Source organism: Oratosquilla oratoria, chromosome 29, assembly GCF_046742065.1.
Source record: "Oratosquilla oratoria isolate Oo_2021 chromosome 29, ASM4674206v1, whole genome shotgun sequence".
NCBI lineage: Eukaryota > Metazoa > Arthropoda > Malacostraca > Stomatopoda > Squillidae > Oratosquilla > Oratosquilla oratoria.
This window is the reverse complement of record NC_134805.1, coordinates 14,028,478-14,044,172: the sequence shown is the minus strand read 5'-3', so window position 1 is coordinate 14,044,172 and position 15,695 is coordinate 14,028,478. Positions and strand designations below refer to the sequence as shown.

Sequence of the window (15,695 nt, the reverse complement as noted above, 5' to 3'; positions counted from 1 at the left end):
GTGTGTTCACTCTCTTATGACCCTTAAAACTGTTGGGTCAAGATATATACCCACCATCTAGTTTCCTCAAGTTGGGCTCCATGGTGGGCTGGGATGTGGAAAGGTAAAACTTTAAATTCATATATATGACCTCCAGACACTGTGCTTCTGACTGTTGTAGGCTTGCAACCTGCCCCCATTAAGTCCAGCAAGCCCACTGCAATAGTAGTTAGGGGTGGGGTAAAGGCATAGTGTAAGCATGCCAGTTTAAGTAGGAAGAACTTTGATACGTACTTTGCAAGGGCATCTGAAACATTCTTTCCTTCTCTAAAGATAGTCAATTACTCTTTTTGCTAACAGAGCTCAGGAGTCTTTGAAAGGATTAATTGGCTCTCTATCAGGCAAAGAGGCCGGGCAGTGGTAAGGTCAGTAGTATGGATAATTCTTTCTAGTTACTGGGCTTCAGCAATGGGACCTACATCACAGGATTAGTTGTAGGAATAACTAGCCAGCTACAGTATGCTGTTATATGCTTATTCTGCTTATTAACCTCTTCCATACGATGATGCGTACATAGGCGTCATGAAGCATGTGTGGGTATACAAGGATGCCGGCATCGGTGTCTTGATTATATTTATCTTGTTATTATTGCTGAGTAACCCCTGAATTCTGTGAATTGGGTTGATTGTGTTATCTGTGTTTATTATTACTCAGAGTGAAAGAGAACAAGTAATACAGCATTGACTTTATATTTTAAAATGCGAGTATTGTGATGCATCATTGTACATAAGGCAGGTGATGCTGCGCATAAGAATTTGCCTCGTATTGAACAGGTTAAGCATATAATGCTCATGAGGCTGAAAATTACCTTGGGCTTCATCTTACTGTAGAATATGCTCCTAATTTCTGAGTGTAGATGTTCTACTGGGGTTATTTTAGTGAAGGAGATGAAGTAGATACAAAGAAAGAAATTATATCTAAGAAATTATGTACATGTTCTGAAAAGGTTCTACTTACATCTTCTGCTAAGAATCTAGCCTGCCTCTGACTGGAGTAAACAAAGACACTTGAAGACTCTTCAAGTTCTGGAAAAATGAATATCAAAGACATAATTTCATGAATATGTCAATTCTGTGATAATTTTCTTACATTTATATATATTAATGATATTCATAGATCTCCTGAGAGTACCAGGGGAACACAATCACTGACTTCATGAATGTAGCAATGAATTCCTTCCCATTATAAGGGGGTTGGTCAATTCAAAACACACAGATACACACATAACAAAAGACCTTTTACCCCTTATAAGCAGGGTGATCCAATTAAAGCATGCACCCACCCTACACGGATCCATGTTCATTGAAATATTAATTCACAATCTCTCCCATCTTAGTTTCTCATGGATGAGGGTTATTCATGTCCCCTGCCACACTGCTTGGGTCTCGGAGGCAATGCAGCAAGACATAAAATTGGTGAAGAAGAAGTAAAAAAAGTGAGCTCGGAAAGAGACCTAGGAGTAATAACAAGCAAAGACATGTCACCAGACAAACATATCAATAAAATAGGGTCTCAGAGGCAATGCAGCAAGACATAAAATTGGTGAAGAAGTCAAAAAAGTGAGCTCGGAAAGAGACCTAGGAGTAATAATAAGCAAAGACATGTCACCAGACAAACTTTTTGATAAAATAGTCAGAGAAACCTTCAACCTACTAAGGTCAATGAAGGTGGCATTTGACTATTTGGATGAGGCAATGATTAAGAAAATATTAGTTATGCTGATAAGACCAATATTTGAGTACACTGCAACACTATGGACACCCAGTACTAAAAAGAATATAAAAAAATTAGAAAGAATACAAAGGGCAATGATAAAGATGGCACCAACACTCTCCAAATTGACATACGAACAAAGATTATCAAAACTGGAACTACCAACTCTGGAACAAAGAAGAGAAAGAGGAGATCTACTGACTATTTTTAGAATCATGAAAGGAATAGAAATCCTAGATAGAGAAGATTTATTAAAGTGGGACAAGAGAAAAGCAAGAGGACATGAAAAGAAACTCAAAAAGGATAACACTGTATAACAATGAAAAAAAAACGGAAATGAGACTATCCTTTTCTAGAGTTATTTTTTGCGTAGATCACGAATATAACATCCGTTTCTTTCTGTGACCCTCCAGTTCTTCGTAAATAGCAGTGCCCGCAATGTCTATCTGAACGGTATTTTTTGTTGCTTTTACCATTTATATAATTTTTCACATAGCTATGTGTTTTTTTTTCTTAACAGGATACAGAGTTAAGATGCCTAGAGAATGCAAGAATTCGCCAGACAAGTTTTGTTATATATGTGGATCAGTTACATTAAGGCAATACAAGAGACAGTTGACTCAACGTGTAAAGAAACTTTATGAGCTGTACTTTGGATGTAAAGTGGGTGACCAGGACAAAAGCTGGGCACCTCACATATGTTGTGTCAGGTGTACAAGTTCCCTTTCTGCCTGGGTGAAAGGCAAAGGGACTGGCCTCATGTTTGGCGTACCAATGGTCTGGAGGGAGCCAAAGGACCACTCAACAGATTGCTACTTCTGCTTAACGGATATTAAAGGTGGGTGTTCAGTGTCTATTTTTTACTGTTTTTATATATATTTTCAAGAGATGTATCAATAAAAAAGATCGAAATACATAATAAGTTGCACTTCCACTATTTTTGCACGTGATCACAACCAATAGTATCCATTTTTAGTCTGATTTTATTTTATTTTCCTGCAGGTCGCAACAGAAAAGGCAAGAAATCTATCGTGTATCCAGATCTTCAGTCTGCTATTCGCCCAGTTCTACATTCAAGTGACATTCCTGTACCACAGCCGCCCTCTGAACTACGAAGCGATGACACGAGCAACTCAGACGATTCAGAATCTCAAGATGCAACGTATACGACACAACTTGAATCTGATAAGAAACCACACCTCATCACCCAACCAGAACTCAATTATATAGTTCGTGATCTAACACTTACTAAGCAACAGAGTGAACTCCTGGCCTCACGTTTGCAACAATGGCACCTGTTGGATGAAGAAGCTCGAATTACAGTATTTAGGAAGCGTTCTGCAAATCTACAGGATTTCTTCACTTTGGAAAACAACTTGACTTATTTAAATGATATCAGAGGCCTATTCAGTGCCCTTGAGCTGTCCTATGAACCCAATGAGTGGAGGCTATTCATAGATGGATCCCTTTACAGCATAAAAGCAGTTCTGTTGCACATTGGGAACACCATGCCTTCAGTTCCAGTTGCTTACTCAGTCATTTTAAGAGAGACATATGAGAACCTTGCTTTTATTCTAGACCGCATAAGTTACAAAGAGTATGAGTGGTTAATTTGTGCAGACTTGAAAGTAGTAGCCATACTTCAATGGGCTACAAACTGGATACACCAAATTTATGTGCTTTCTTTGCAAGTGGGACAGTAGGGCCAGATCAGAACATTATATACGCTCAGAATGGCCATCTCGGGAATCTATGACGCTTGGATGCCATAATGTAATTCATGAGCCACTAGTTAAGAAGGAGTAAATCATTTTGCTACCACTGCATATAAAACTAGGCCTAATGAAGCAATTTACCAAAGCACTGCAACATAACAAGCCATGTTTCCAGTATCTCAAAGGGATCTTCCCTAAAATTAGTGATGCCAAGATTAAAGAGGGTATATTTGTAGGCCCTCAGATTCGCAAGCTTATAAATGATGATGACTTTGAGGCGACAATGGATGAACCTGAGCTAGCGGCCTGGCATGCATTCAAAGATGTATGCAAAGGGCTTCTGAGAAAGCACCAAGAGTCCCAGCGAGAGCGTAAAGTGGAGAGGCTAATCAAATGCTACCAAGATCTCGGATGCAATATGTCACTGAAGATACACTTTCTTCATTCTCATCTGTCCTTCTTCCCAGAGAATGCAGCAGATGTGAGTGATGAACATGGAGAGAGGTTCCATCAAGATATAGCGTCAATGGAAAACAGGTACAAGGGAAAATGGAGCCCTGCTATGCTGGCTGACTTCTGTTGGAACCTGAAGCGTGACACGCCTGAGACGTCTTATAAAAGAAGAAGTAAATAATAGATTGTAGGTTAATACATCATATAAAGCTAACAAACATGCTGATTCATTATATATTAATTAAATAAATACAATGAAGACATTTAATCTGACTTTGGGAGCAAAATACATTTATGGAACCTTGGAAATCTCTATTAATTGCATAATTATTAAAACAGCGATTTACAAAAAATTGTGACGTGGCATGAAATTTTTGTTATCAAATTTGAATTCAGCACACTGAACTTCATAATAAAACACACATGAGAACTATGTTTTTTTCTTAATCCTGAAATTTGTTGTACAGTGTAATAATTATAGAGAAGAGATCTGAAAAAGAATAGCTTTCCACACAGAGTGGTGGATACCTGGAATAAATTAGATAAGGCAACAGTGTGTCCAAACACTATTCAGGAATTCAAGAACAAACTTGATACTGAAAGATACAAAGACGGGTCACCACGAGCATAGCTCCCTTCCCATATAATACAACTAGAAGAAGATTGCAAATCACTGCAAGATGACCTGGATAAAATATGGGAATGGAGCCGGAGATATGAGATGAACTTCAACATAAAAAAATGTAGCATAATGGAATTTGGAAAAGGTAAAACTAGAGTTTCGGGACGATATGAGATTGGAAACAGAGAAGTCAAAAAAGTAAATTCAGATAGGGATCTAGGTGTACCCATCTCAAGTGACTTGACACCTGACAAACATGTAAATAAATTATTTGGAGAGACTTACAACTTATTAAGACCAATGAAAGTGGCCTTCGATTATGTAGATGAGATGGTTAAAAAATAATTGTTACACTGATAAGACCGAAATTAGAATACAGTGTATCAATATGGGCACCTAGCACAAAAAAGAACACAAGAAAATTAAATATAATCCAAACAGCAGCGACAAAAATGGCACCCACACTGTCAATCTGACATATGAACAAAGATTGGAGAAATCACATCTGTCAACACTAGAACAGAGAAGGCAAAGAGGCGATTTGATGACCATTTTCAGAATTATGAAAGGGATGGAAGTTCTCGATAGAGACAACCTATTAAAATGGGACAGAAGAGAAACAAGAGGACACGAAAAGAAACTAAAGAAGGACAGTTACAGAAGACACCTGAAAAAAAAAAAATAGCTTCCCACACAGAGTGATCGACGTCTGGAACAAACTGAACAGAGAAACAGTAAATGCCAGAACTATACACAATTTTAAGAAAAAACTGGATGTGGAGAGATACGAAAACAGGTCAATATGAGCATAGCTCTTGTCCTGTAAAATACAACTAGGTAAATACACAGCCAACCCACTCCCCTCATCCACATGAGAAATATAGAGCAGACATATGCACATGTGTCCTATCCTTTAGTATAGAAGGGGTTAATCAAGATGGGGTCAATTACTTCCATACTAAAGGAGTAACACAAAAGCTGAATAGAATAGCCAGGCAGCAGATAGAATGAAAGGGTAACACCAAACATATGGCAGCAACTGGAATAAAAATACTACAAAGTCATGCTAAAGAGAAACACGTATCACAGTATGCAAACAGCTCATAAAGACCACACTCAGTTGCACCTCCACAGAACCTTACAAGCAAGACAGAAATGATCATACAAGAATCCACAAGGAGAGGGAAAAGAATTTTGAAATGGGTGTTGCAAATAAATGGAGAGATGAAGTGAAACTGTTTTACAGTGGTGAGGTTCTTCTAGGAAGCCTCAGTCCAAGCAGAAATAATGAATGAACATTTCCGATCTGTCTTCACATTGAAAGCAGTCTTTTAGAATGGGGGGAAAGGGGGGGGGTCACTGATTTAATGAAGCAGCCTTCCTGTGGATGTGCTGTGTCTTGCAACACTGCTTCTGACCCAGGGCAGTGGGCGAGATGCAGGGATGACCCGTCATCCAGGAGGAGCCAAAATAACAGGGAGGCAAAGGGGTGGATGGGAGTGGAGTATGTTGGGATGGAATCGATGGGAGTGGATTGTATTTACCTAGTTCTATTATACGGGAAGGGAGCTATGGTCGTAGTGACCCATCTTTGTATCTTTCAGCATCTAGTTTGTTCTTAAATTCTTGTATGGTTTTAGCACATACTATTGTTTCGTCCAATTTATTCCAGACATCCACCACTGTGTGGGAAACTTTTTTCTTTTTTATATCTCTTCTGTAACTCTCCTTTTTGAGTTTCTTTTCATGTCCTCTTGTCTTTCTTTTATCCCACTTTAATAAATCTTCTCTGTCAAGGACTTCCATACTTTTCATGATTCTGTAAATGGACAGTAGATCTCCTCTTTCTCTTCTTTGTTCCAGGGTTGGTAGTTCCAGCTTGGACAGTCTTTGTTCGTATATAAATTTTGAAAGTGTTGGTGCCATCTTTGTCATTGCTCTTTGGATTCTTTTTAATTTCTTTATATTCGTTTTTGTGCTGGGTGTCTATAGTGCAGCAACATACTCCAATCTTGGTCTTATCAGTGTAGCTAATATTTTATTTACCATTACCTCAACCAAGTACTTAAAGGCCACCTTTACTGATTTTAGTAAATTGTAGGTTTCTCAGTCAATTTTGTTAATATGCTTGTCTGGTGACATGTCTGTTAATAATTATGCCTAGGTCCTTTTCTAAGCTAACATTTTTTTACTTCCTTTTTACCAATTCTATATTGCCCTGATATCCTATTTTTACTTCATCCAAACTCCATTATACTATATTTCTTGATGTTGAAGTTCACTTCCACTTTTGTCTTCATTCCCAGACTTTGTCCTGGTCTCTCTGTAGTGACTCAGTCTTTTTCTGTACTTATTTTCTTTAGTAGTTTTGCGTCATCTGCAAAGAAGTTCATATAACATTCTACACCTTCATCCATGTCATTTATATATATTGCAATCATTATTGGAGCTAATACAGAACTTTGGTGGACTCCACTTATCATTTCTTCATTTATTCCCAGGTCGAGTTTTTGTCTCTAAGTACCACCCTCATTTTCCTCCCAGTCAAGAAATTTTACATTTATTTCAATAACTTTCCTTATATACCTCCTGTTATTTCGAGTTTTCTTAGTAGCTTTTTGTGTGGTACTTTATCAAATGCCTTTTGTAAATTTAGCAAAGCACATTCAGCCCATCCATCCCATTCTTGCATATACAGTCATCCCTCGTTATTCGCGGGTTTTTTTATCCACGGTTTTGACTATTCGCGGATTTCATTTGAAATAAAAAAAAAAATAACTGTCGACTGCGCGCACTGGGCCAGGCGTCACTGCTGACTATTGTGTATGTATGATACTTTAGAATAAAAATATTAAATTCACCAAATGTTTAATTGCATGTATATTGAGTTTGCCTCTGGTGGCCAATAGCAGAACCAAGCCGTTTGACTCACTCAATGACACCTCTGACACTGCGTGGGTGTAGATTTGTTGCGACACTGCTCGGATTAACATCTCTATAGATCTCTCTTCCTGCACACCCACATTCTTTTTTTATTCTCACTGAGTAATAATGACAATAACAAAAATAATAATACTGTTGGCATAATAATTATTTACATAATCTCCTCTTTGCATTTATTTCCAGTTTTATATTTCTCATAACTACGACGCTTGGGTAGTACAGTATGTATTCTTATTTCATCAAATCTTTTTACTTGCGATTCTTCTGATAATTTGAGTCCTTATGACAAAAGGGAATATGTCGCGGAATGACCCTGTCGTGCTCCAGATCGTTTCTGTTGAGGGTCACTGGATTAGTGCAATGGTATAGTCTCTGGCCATACTGTATTATTCTTAGTTTATTAAGTGTTATTAAATTATACTTATTAACCACTGATATATGAGAAGTGAATTTATTCTAAGTGGAAGACATTTAAAGCATGTTTCAACTGTTAGTAGAGAAGTGTGGCTAGAATGAAGCACGAGAACGCGAGTTTTTGGCGGTGATATTCCATAGATTTTCAATTGTTTTCTCAAAAAGAGTATTCGCGGTTTTAGCCATTTGCGAGGGCCTTGAGAATGTATCCCCCGCGAATAACGAGGGATGACTGTATGTCTATTAGACTCAAACAAAAACAAATCAAGTTAGTGGCACATGATCTTCCTTGTCTAAAGCCAAATTGTTTTGGATTCAGTATACTATTTTCTTCCAGAAATCTACTGATCATTTTTCATATATCTTAGCTATTGTGCTTGTTGGGTCTTCCTTATCCCCCTTTATATATTGGTACAGTATTTACTTTTATCCACTCTTGTGGTATCTTTCCTTCTTCGAGTGGGCAATCTATTATCTTATATATTTTGTCTATTAGTTCATCTATACGTTCTTTTAGTATCCTATTTGCAATTCCATCCAGACTGTATGATCAGAGGAGGGATTGAGGAAGTTAGTAACAGAGCTTGAGAAGGTGTGTGAAAGAAGAAAGCTGAAGATAAATGTGGGCAAAAGTAAGGTGATGAGATGTACAAGGGGAGAGAGTGACAGCAGGCTGGAAGTGAGCATTAAAGGAGAGAGACTGGAGGAAGTAGATAGTTTTAGATTCTTGGGTGTGAAGGTGGCAGGAAAGGGAGGACTGGGGGTGGAGGTAGAATGTAGACTGAGAGAAGCGAGTAAATCCCTTGGTGGATTAAAAAGTGTAATGAGAAATAGACATCTGGGATTGGATGCTAAGAGGAGGTTATATGAAGGAGTGATTGTGCCAACAGCACTGTATGGGGCAGAAACATGGAACATGAGAGAGGAAGAGAGAAGTTTGAATGTGTTTGAGATGAAATGTCTGAGAAGTATGATAAGGGTTACTAGGCTGGATATAGTGAGAAATGAGGAGGTGAGGAGGAGAACAGGGGTGGAAAGGGAGTTGGGAGATAGGGTTGATGAAAGAGTATTAGGATGGTTTGGACACATGGAAAGAATGAGTGAAGAAAGATAGTAAAAGAGGTGTGGAAGGCAGGGGTGGAAGGATTGAATATGAGGGGGCGTCCTAGGATGAGATGGATGGATGAGGTAAAAGGGGCATTACAAAAGAGAGGAATGTCTGTAGAGGAAGGATGGGAGAGAACAGAAGATAGGGGTGAATGGAGAATGGTTGTGTATGGATGATGCTGTGAAGCATGAGGAGGAGTAGGTGGGGGATGGTGGGTGAGGAAGTATGTATGAGAAATAATTTGACACAGCCCAAAGGGATTTCTCCCCGTCTTCTCCTTTTCTGCATGAGGGGACAGAGAGGGGAGGTCGCCAAATTAATGAAGCGGCCTTGCTGTGGAGGTGCTGTCTTGTGACACTGCTTCTGACCCAGGGCAGTGGACAGGATGCAGGGATGACCCGTCATCCAGGAGGTGCCAAGATTAGAGGGAGGGAGGAGGATGGAGGGGAGTGGAATATATAGGAAATGGAATGGGTGGAAGTGGTTTCTTTGGCTACCCCCATGTAAGGGGGAAAAAGCCTTTGGTAATATGTATTTCTTTCTGTATCACAATAATTTCTTTTATGGGAGGAGGGGGGGAATCTTTCTGTCCTTCATCCCAATTGTGTGTGTATTCAATTGTGAATACAGAATTAAAATGTTAGTTTCATCCATTTCTACATTTTCTACATGTTCCTCATTCCCTTGACACAGTTTCACTATTTCTTAATTTTTTTATTTACCATTTACGTACCGATACCTGTAGAATAATTTGGGTTGATCCTTGCATTTGTCTATTATGTCTTTTTCGTAGTTTCTTTTTTCTTCCCTGCATATTTTCACATATTCATTTCTTAGTTTGATATATATTTGCCACTTAACCTTTTTTTTTTCCATCTTTTCCAAGTTTTGTCTCTTCATTTTCCTCACTACATTTTTCACCCTTTCTGGCTTCTGCTTTGGTACATATTTATCTGTTCCTTCTTTATGAATTTCATTTAACATATTCCATTTCTCTTCCATCTTTGTTTCTTCATTAAAGAAGTTTTCCCAGTTTGCTTTTTGAAAGAATTTTCTTAGTTTCTCAAAATCTGTTTTCTTGTACATTAGTCTTCCTTTTCTGTGTTTCTCACTTCTTTCCAAATCAATTTCCACTTTTAGTTCAAACTCTATTATTACGTGATCACTCTTCCCAATTGGTGTCTTGTATTCCATTTCATCACAATTTCAGGCTCCGATGTAAATATCAAATCTAGTCTTTATGGTTCTTCATTGTTTCTATATCTGGTATTTTCTTTTACCCATTGAGTCACTGTATATTCAATTGTCATATCCAGTAGTATATTTCCCCAAAGATCCTCTCCACCTTTCATTGTCATCTCTTCCCAACATATTTCTTTAAAGTCACCTATAATTACTATGTTTCCTTTCAGTAATTCATTTAATGCTTGCTTTGTGTCTTCCAACATTTTGGAATGGTCACTCTCTGTCCAAGAATATGTTTTTGGGGGCACATGTATCACCACAAAGTTTCTACTTTTCATGTCACTGTTTTCAACTTTTGTCATAATCAATTCCACATTATTATTTTATTTTGTTATCTTTGTCACATGTAAGCTTTTCTTAGTCAAAAACATGACTCCTCCACCTTGTTTCTCCTTTCTATTTTTCATCCAGTGATTATATAAACCTTGTCCCAAAGTATTAGGGACATAATCCCCATTATATCTGGTTTCTCTTCTGCCAGATAGTCATTAAATTTGTTTAGTCCTGAAATCATGCCATCTTTGTTGGTATATGTTATTTTTTTATTCTCTCTCTCTCTCTCTCTCTCTCTCTCTCTCTCTCTCTCCCTTTCTCTTTTCCTGTGTTTTCTTTTTTCTCATTCTCTTCCACTTGTTGCTGTACTTTTTTTTTCTACCTCCCTTGTAAGGGGAAAAAGCCTTTGTATTTGTATGTGCATATATACATACATACATAAATACAACTAGGTAAATACATATATATATATATATATATATATATATATATATATATATATATATATATAAATAATATACAATATATATATATATATAAACACCAGAAATAAGAAGTAAGATCATATACCCCAAGCTGGAATAATACACGAATTCAAATCTAAATATGATAATTGGAAATTAATCCTATAGATCAAATTGGAACCATACATGAATTGGAGGTCAAATATGATAAATTGGAGAGTAGTAGATGGGATCTCATGAACATTGCTCCTTTACTGTATGCTACAATTAGGAAAATACAGCATGGTTACCTAAGTTAAAAAAAAAAAAAAAAAAAAAAAAAAACACCATAAAACCATCCCAATAGGACATCAACACTCAGAAACCAAAACTTTCTCCCTAGAGCAGTGCATGAAAATCATAGGTATATATTTTTTATACAAGAGCCCTCAATTCCATCTACCAATCCCATCACATATCATAAGCAACCATCTGAACACAACAAAAAATTACACTAATAGTATACTACTCAAACATCTATAACAACCTACGACCCACACATTGCAATACAATACAGCCTCAAATTACTAAACATCACTTCAAGATTGACCCCTAAATTCCAAACTCTACCCAACTCTCCTAGAGATCAGGCCAACAGAAAAGTCCTTCCTACAACTAGAAAAAAACCTATACTGGCATGCCTGCAATTATACAACCACCTAGCTTTGAGAGAAAACTAACACATAATAGGCCTAGCTACAGAATTAAATTGTCCCAGATGTAATCACCACACAGAAGGCACAGGGCACCTCATCCTACTCTTCCCTACTTTGTTCGGTTTTGGAATGGTGATTATTTTACCATGCTTCCAGATGTCGGGTATAGTGTTGTGTGAATAGCTGTAGTTTGCAATGTTTGTGAGTGCGTGTATACCTTGTGGTCCAATGTGTTTTAGGTGGATGTTGCTTATGTTATCAGGGCCACAGGCAGATGAGTGCTTGAGACTATGCATTATGAGTTTTGTCTGACTGTCTATGAAGGGTGTATAGTCTGAGTCTGTGGGAAAGTCTTTCTTACGTCGAATGGTGCGTCGGTCGTCAGGGTGAGATGTGAGATGGCTCGTCTGTGCAAAATGACGTATGAGTGCGTTTGCTTGTTGTCTGTTTGAGGGTAGATTATCTGTTGTTGTGATTATTGCTGCATGAGAGCGTGTAGTGTTAGTGTTGGATAGTGTGATGCTGTTGAGTGTTTTGTACAATTTGCTGGTGTTTGTTTTGTGATCAAGTGTATTGATAAAGTTTTGCCAATTTTGTGTTTTTTGTTCATGTATTTTATTGGCAATCACAGTGTTTAGTGTTTGTATTTGGTCTGCTATGTTTTGAGGGATAGGTGTGGGGGTATCGTGTTTAAGTGTGTCACGTTGTCTGATGAGGCCTTGGATTTCTGGTGTGAAGTTGGGGTTGTGTGATTTTCTGTTGCCTCTAGGGATGTATCTCTTGTCTGCGTTTTGTATGATTGTAACAATCCCAACATCGCACCGCCCAATCACACTTCTCTGCACCCCCTCTAAAGTCATTGAACGCCTAATACTTAAACTTGTCACACCATATATTCCCCTTGCTGACTCACAACACGGTTTTAGGCCACTACACTCCACAAACACTCTTCTGACAAACCTCACACAAAGAATTTTAGATGGCATCAATTCAGATAGGCCCCACCACAGAACACTTCTTATAACATTGGACATTAGTAAAGCTTTTGATGCTATCCCCCGCCACAACCTAACAAATAAAATATATAACACAGACATGCACAATAACACCAAAAGATGGCTGGCCAATTATCTGGCAGGCAGGAATGCTCATGTGTCATATAATGGCCAATCATCGCACATCAGAAACATTAAGAACGGAGTACCACAGGGCTCAGTTCTATCCCCCACATTATTTAATCTATGCATGCATGACTTACCCACGCCAGACACCTCAGAAATACAAATCTCTTCCTACGCAGACGACATAACAATCACATGCACACATCGTAACACAGACAAAGCTGCAGAAATAATCCAGCCTTACCTTGACACACTCAACACATGGTTCATCACAAACAGACTCAAAATAGCTCCAACCAAATCTACAGCAACACTTCTCACCAACTGGACAAAAGAACACAAATACATACCTCATCTCTACATCAACAACACTCTAATACCACACACAAACACACCGAAAATTCTTGGTGTAACATACGATACATCCATGTCTTTCAAACAACACATCACAAACATAAAAAACAAATGCACACCTAGACTTAACGCACTCAAGTCAATCACTGGAACAACATTTGGACAAAACAAAGAAACTAATATAACTATATACAAACAATGCATACGCTCAGTGATGAATTATGCGAGTCCTGCATGGGCTCCTAATCTCAGTGAGACACACCACAACACCCTTCAAATCATACAAAACAAAGCCCTAAAAACAATTACAGGCTGCACAAATACATCACCTACAGACCATTTACACCATGAAACAAAAGTCCTCAAAGTCAAGGACCACCTCGACATGAGAGACACACAAACACTTGCTGCAGCCACCACAAACACACCACACCCGCTACACTACATAGCAGAACACCCACACACACCAAGATACATTAAAACTACACCCATAGACCTTTATTACACACAGATACTCTCTTCTCTTCCTCCACAACCACCAAATACCAGCCTCCGGAAACATATTCATAATCATATCACTCACCGCTCCATTAACACACTGAAAGACAACACACTGCTACATGCCAGACCCCCTGATATCCACCCTTCTGAATCCTCTCTCCCACGTAAGGACAGAGTCCACTTGGCCAGACTGCGATGCGGTCACCGCCCAGCACTTCTAAGCTACCAGAAGAGGCTGGACGACCGTGTTGTGGACAGCTGCCCAGGATGTAACACTTCACCCCATACCATACAACACATAATGGAAGACTGCATTATACACAATCATGCATGCAAACAACACAACATACACTCTATAAAGGATTTGTGGGAAAACCCAGTTTCGGCTGTGGCCTTCCTTGGGGAGACGGGACTGCTCGGACAGACAGTCTAGGGAACGACAACAACAACAACAACTCTTCCCTACTCATACTTTACTTTGATAAAAACACAATACCTCTTCCCACTGCAATTTGTGGACCACTCTGGTAGCCGCTGTTTGTTACATGGGACCTATAGGTTTCATACAAGAGAGATCTAGGGTAACATTTACTGCAAGACCCACAGCCCCCTGAAAAAATGGCCACAGACAATGGTTCATCCCATATATCATTCAGGGAAGAGGTTTTCTATTATTGCCTGGAGAGGAGTGTACATCGGTGTATTATAAAGTGCACTGTGTCTTCTGCATGGTGGCTGCAGTTAAATAAGATAATCCAGTGGCAGTTAGAATAAAAGGGTACATACCTTTAAAAAAAAAAGGCAAGATTAACTAAATTGATGTACCTGAGCATGGTGTAATGAAAGGTTCAGACAGCAGAATACGCTTATTACTCCTCTCATCATTGAATCCACGGCTTGTATTTACCAGGACTCGAATGACATATTGAGACCCAGGATGTAGATCAGACAGCAAAGTTGTTTTCCAGTCAGAAAAATCAATACCTGTAAAAATGTCAACCATAAAGATTTATGTGACACAAGTGATTGCATCAGGGTGATGTGTCAATAATTCAAAGGATAATGTCATAGTTACTATCGCCAAAAGCTACATACATACATATACCAAGGCTTTTTCCCCCTTCCAAGGGAGGTAGCCAAAAAGGGAAAGGCACAAAAACACTCCCACCCATTTCATCCCTAAATACACTCCACACCCCTCCCACCCTTCCTCTCATCTGAGCACCTACTGGATGACGGGTCATCCCTGCACCCTGCCCACCGCCCTGGGTCAGAAGCAGTGTCGCAAGACACAGTACATCCACAGCGAGGCCGCTTCATTTAATCGGCGACCCCCCCTCTCCGTCCCCCTTTGCATATAAAGCGAGGACGGGGAGAAATCCCTTCGGGCTGCGTCAAAATTTACTCACACATACTACCCCACCCCCCACTTCCCCGCCCATTCCTCCTCATGCAGTCACAACATCATCCATATACAACCATTCTCCACTCACCTCTGTCTTCCGTCCTCTCCCTTCCTTCCTCAACAGACATTCCCCTCTTCCCCAAAGCCCCCTTCACCCCATCCATCCACCTCATTCTAGGACGTCCCCTCATGTTCACTCCCTCCACATCTGCCTTCCATACCTCTTTTACTAGTCTTTCTTCACTCATTCTTTCCATGTGTCCAAACCATCCTAATATTCTTTCATCAACCCTATCTCCCAAATCCTTTTTCACCCCTGTTCTCCTCCTCACCTCCTCATTTCTCACTCTATCTAGCCTAGTAACCCCCACCATACTTCTCAGACACCTCATCTCAAACACATTCAAACTCCTTCTCTCTTCTTCTCTTATGTTCCACGTTTCTGCCCCATACAGTGCTGTTGGCACAATCACTCCTTCATACAGTCTCCTCTTCGCATCCATTCCCAAATGTCTATTCCTCATTACACTCTTTAAACCACCAAGGCATTTACTCGCTTCTCTCAATCTACATTCTACCTCCACCTTCACTCCACCTTTTCCTGCTACACTTGCACCCAAGTATCTAAAA

The 15,695-nt window shown here is 39.1% G+C and overlaps 1 protein-coding gene across 5 annotated transcripts in view; it reads right to left on the bottom strand.

Moving 5' to 3' along the window:
- LOC143040605 (uncharacterized) overlaps positions 1–15,695 on the bottom strand; it is a 535,837-nt gene that overhangs the window by 258,161 nt on the left and 261,981 nt on the right. For 4 of the 5 annotated variants that reach the window (XM_076211732.1, XM_076211735.1, XM_076211734.1 and 1 more), the window contains 2 exons: positions 14,486–14,644; positions 997–1,064 (listed from right to left, as the gene is read on the bottom strand). In XM_076211732.1, the coding sequence (XP_076067847.1) occupies positions 997–1,064; positions 14,486–14,644 (227 nt within the window). The remainder of the gene's footprint in view (positions 1–996; positions 1,065–14,485; positions 14,645–15,695) is intronic. The other variant, XM_076211736.1, reaches the window with a different exon arrangement.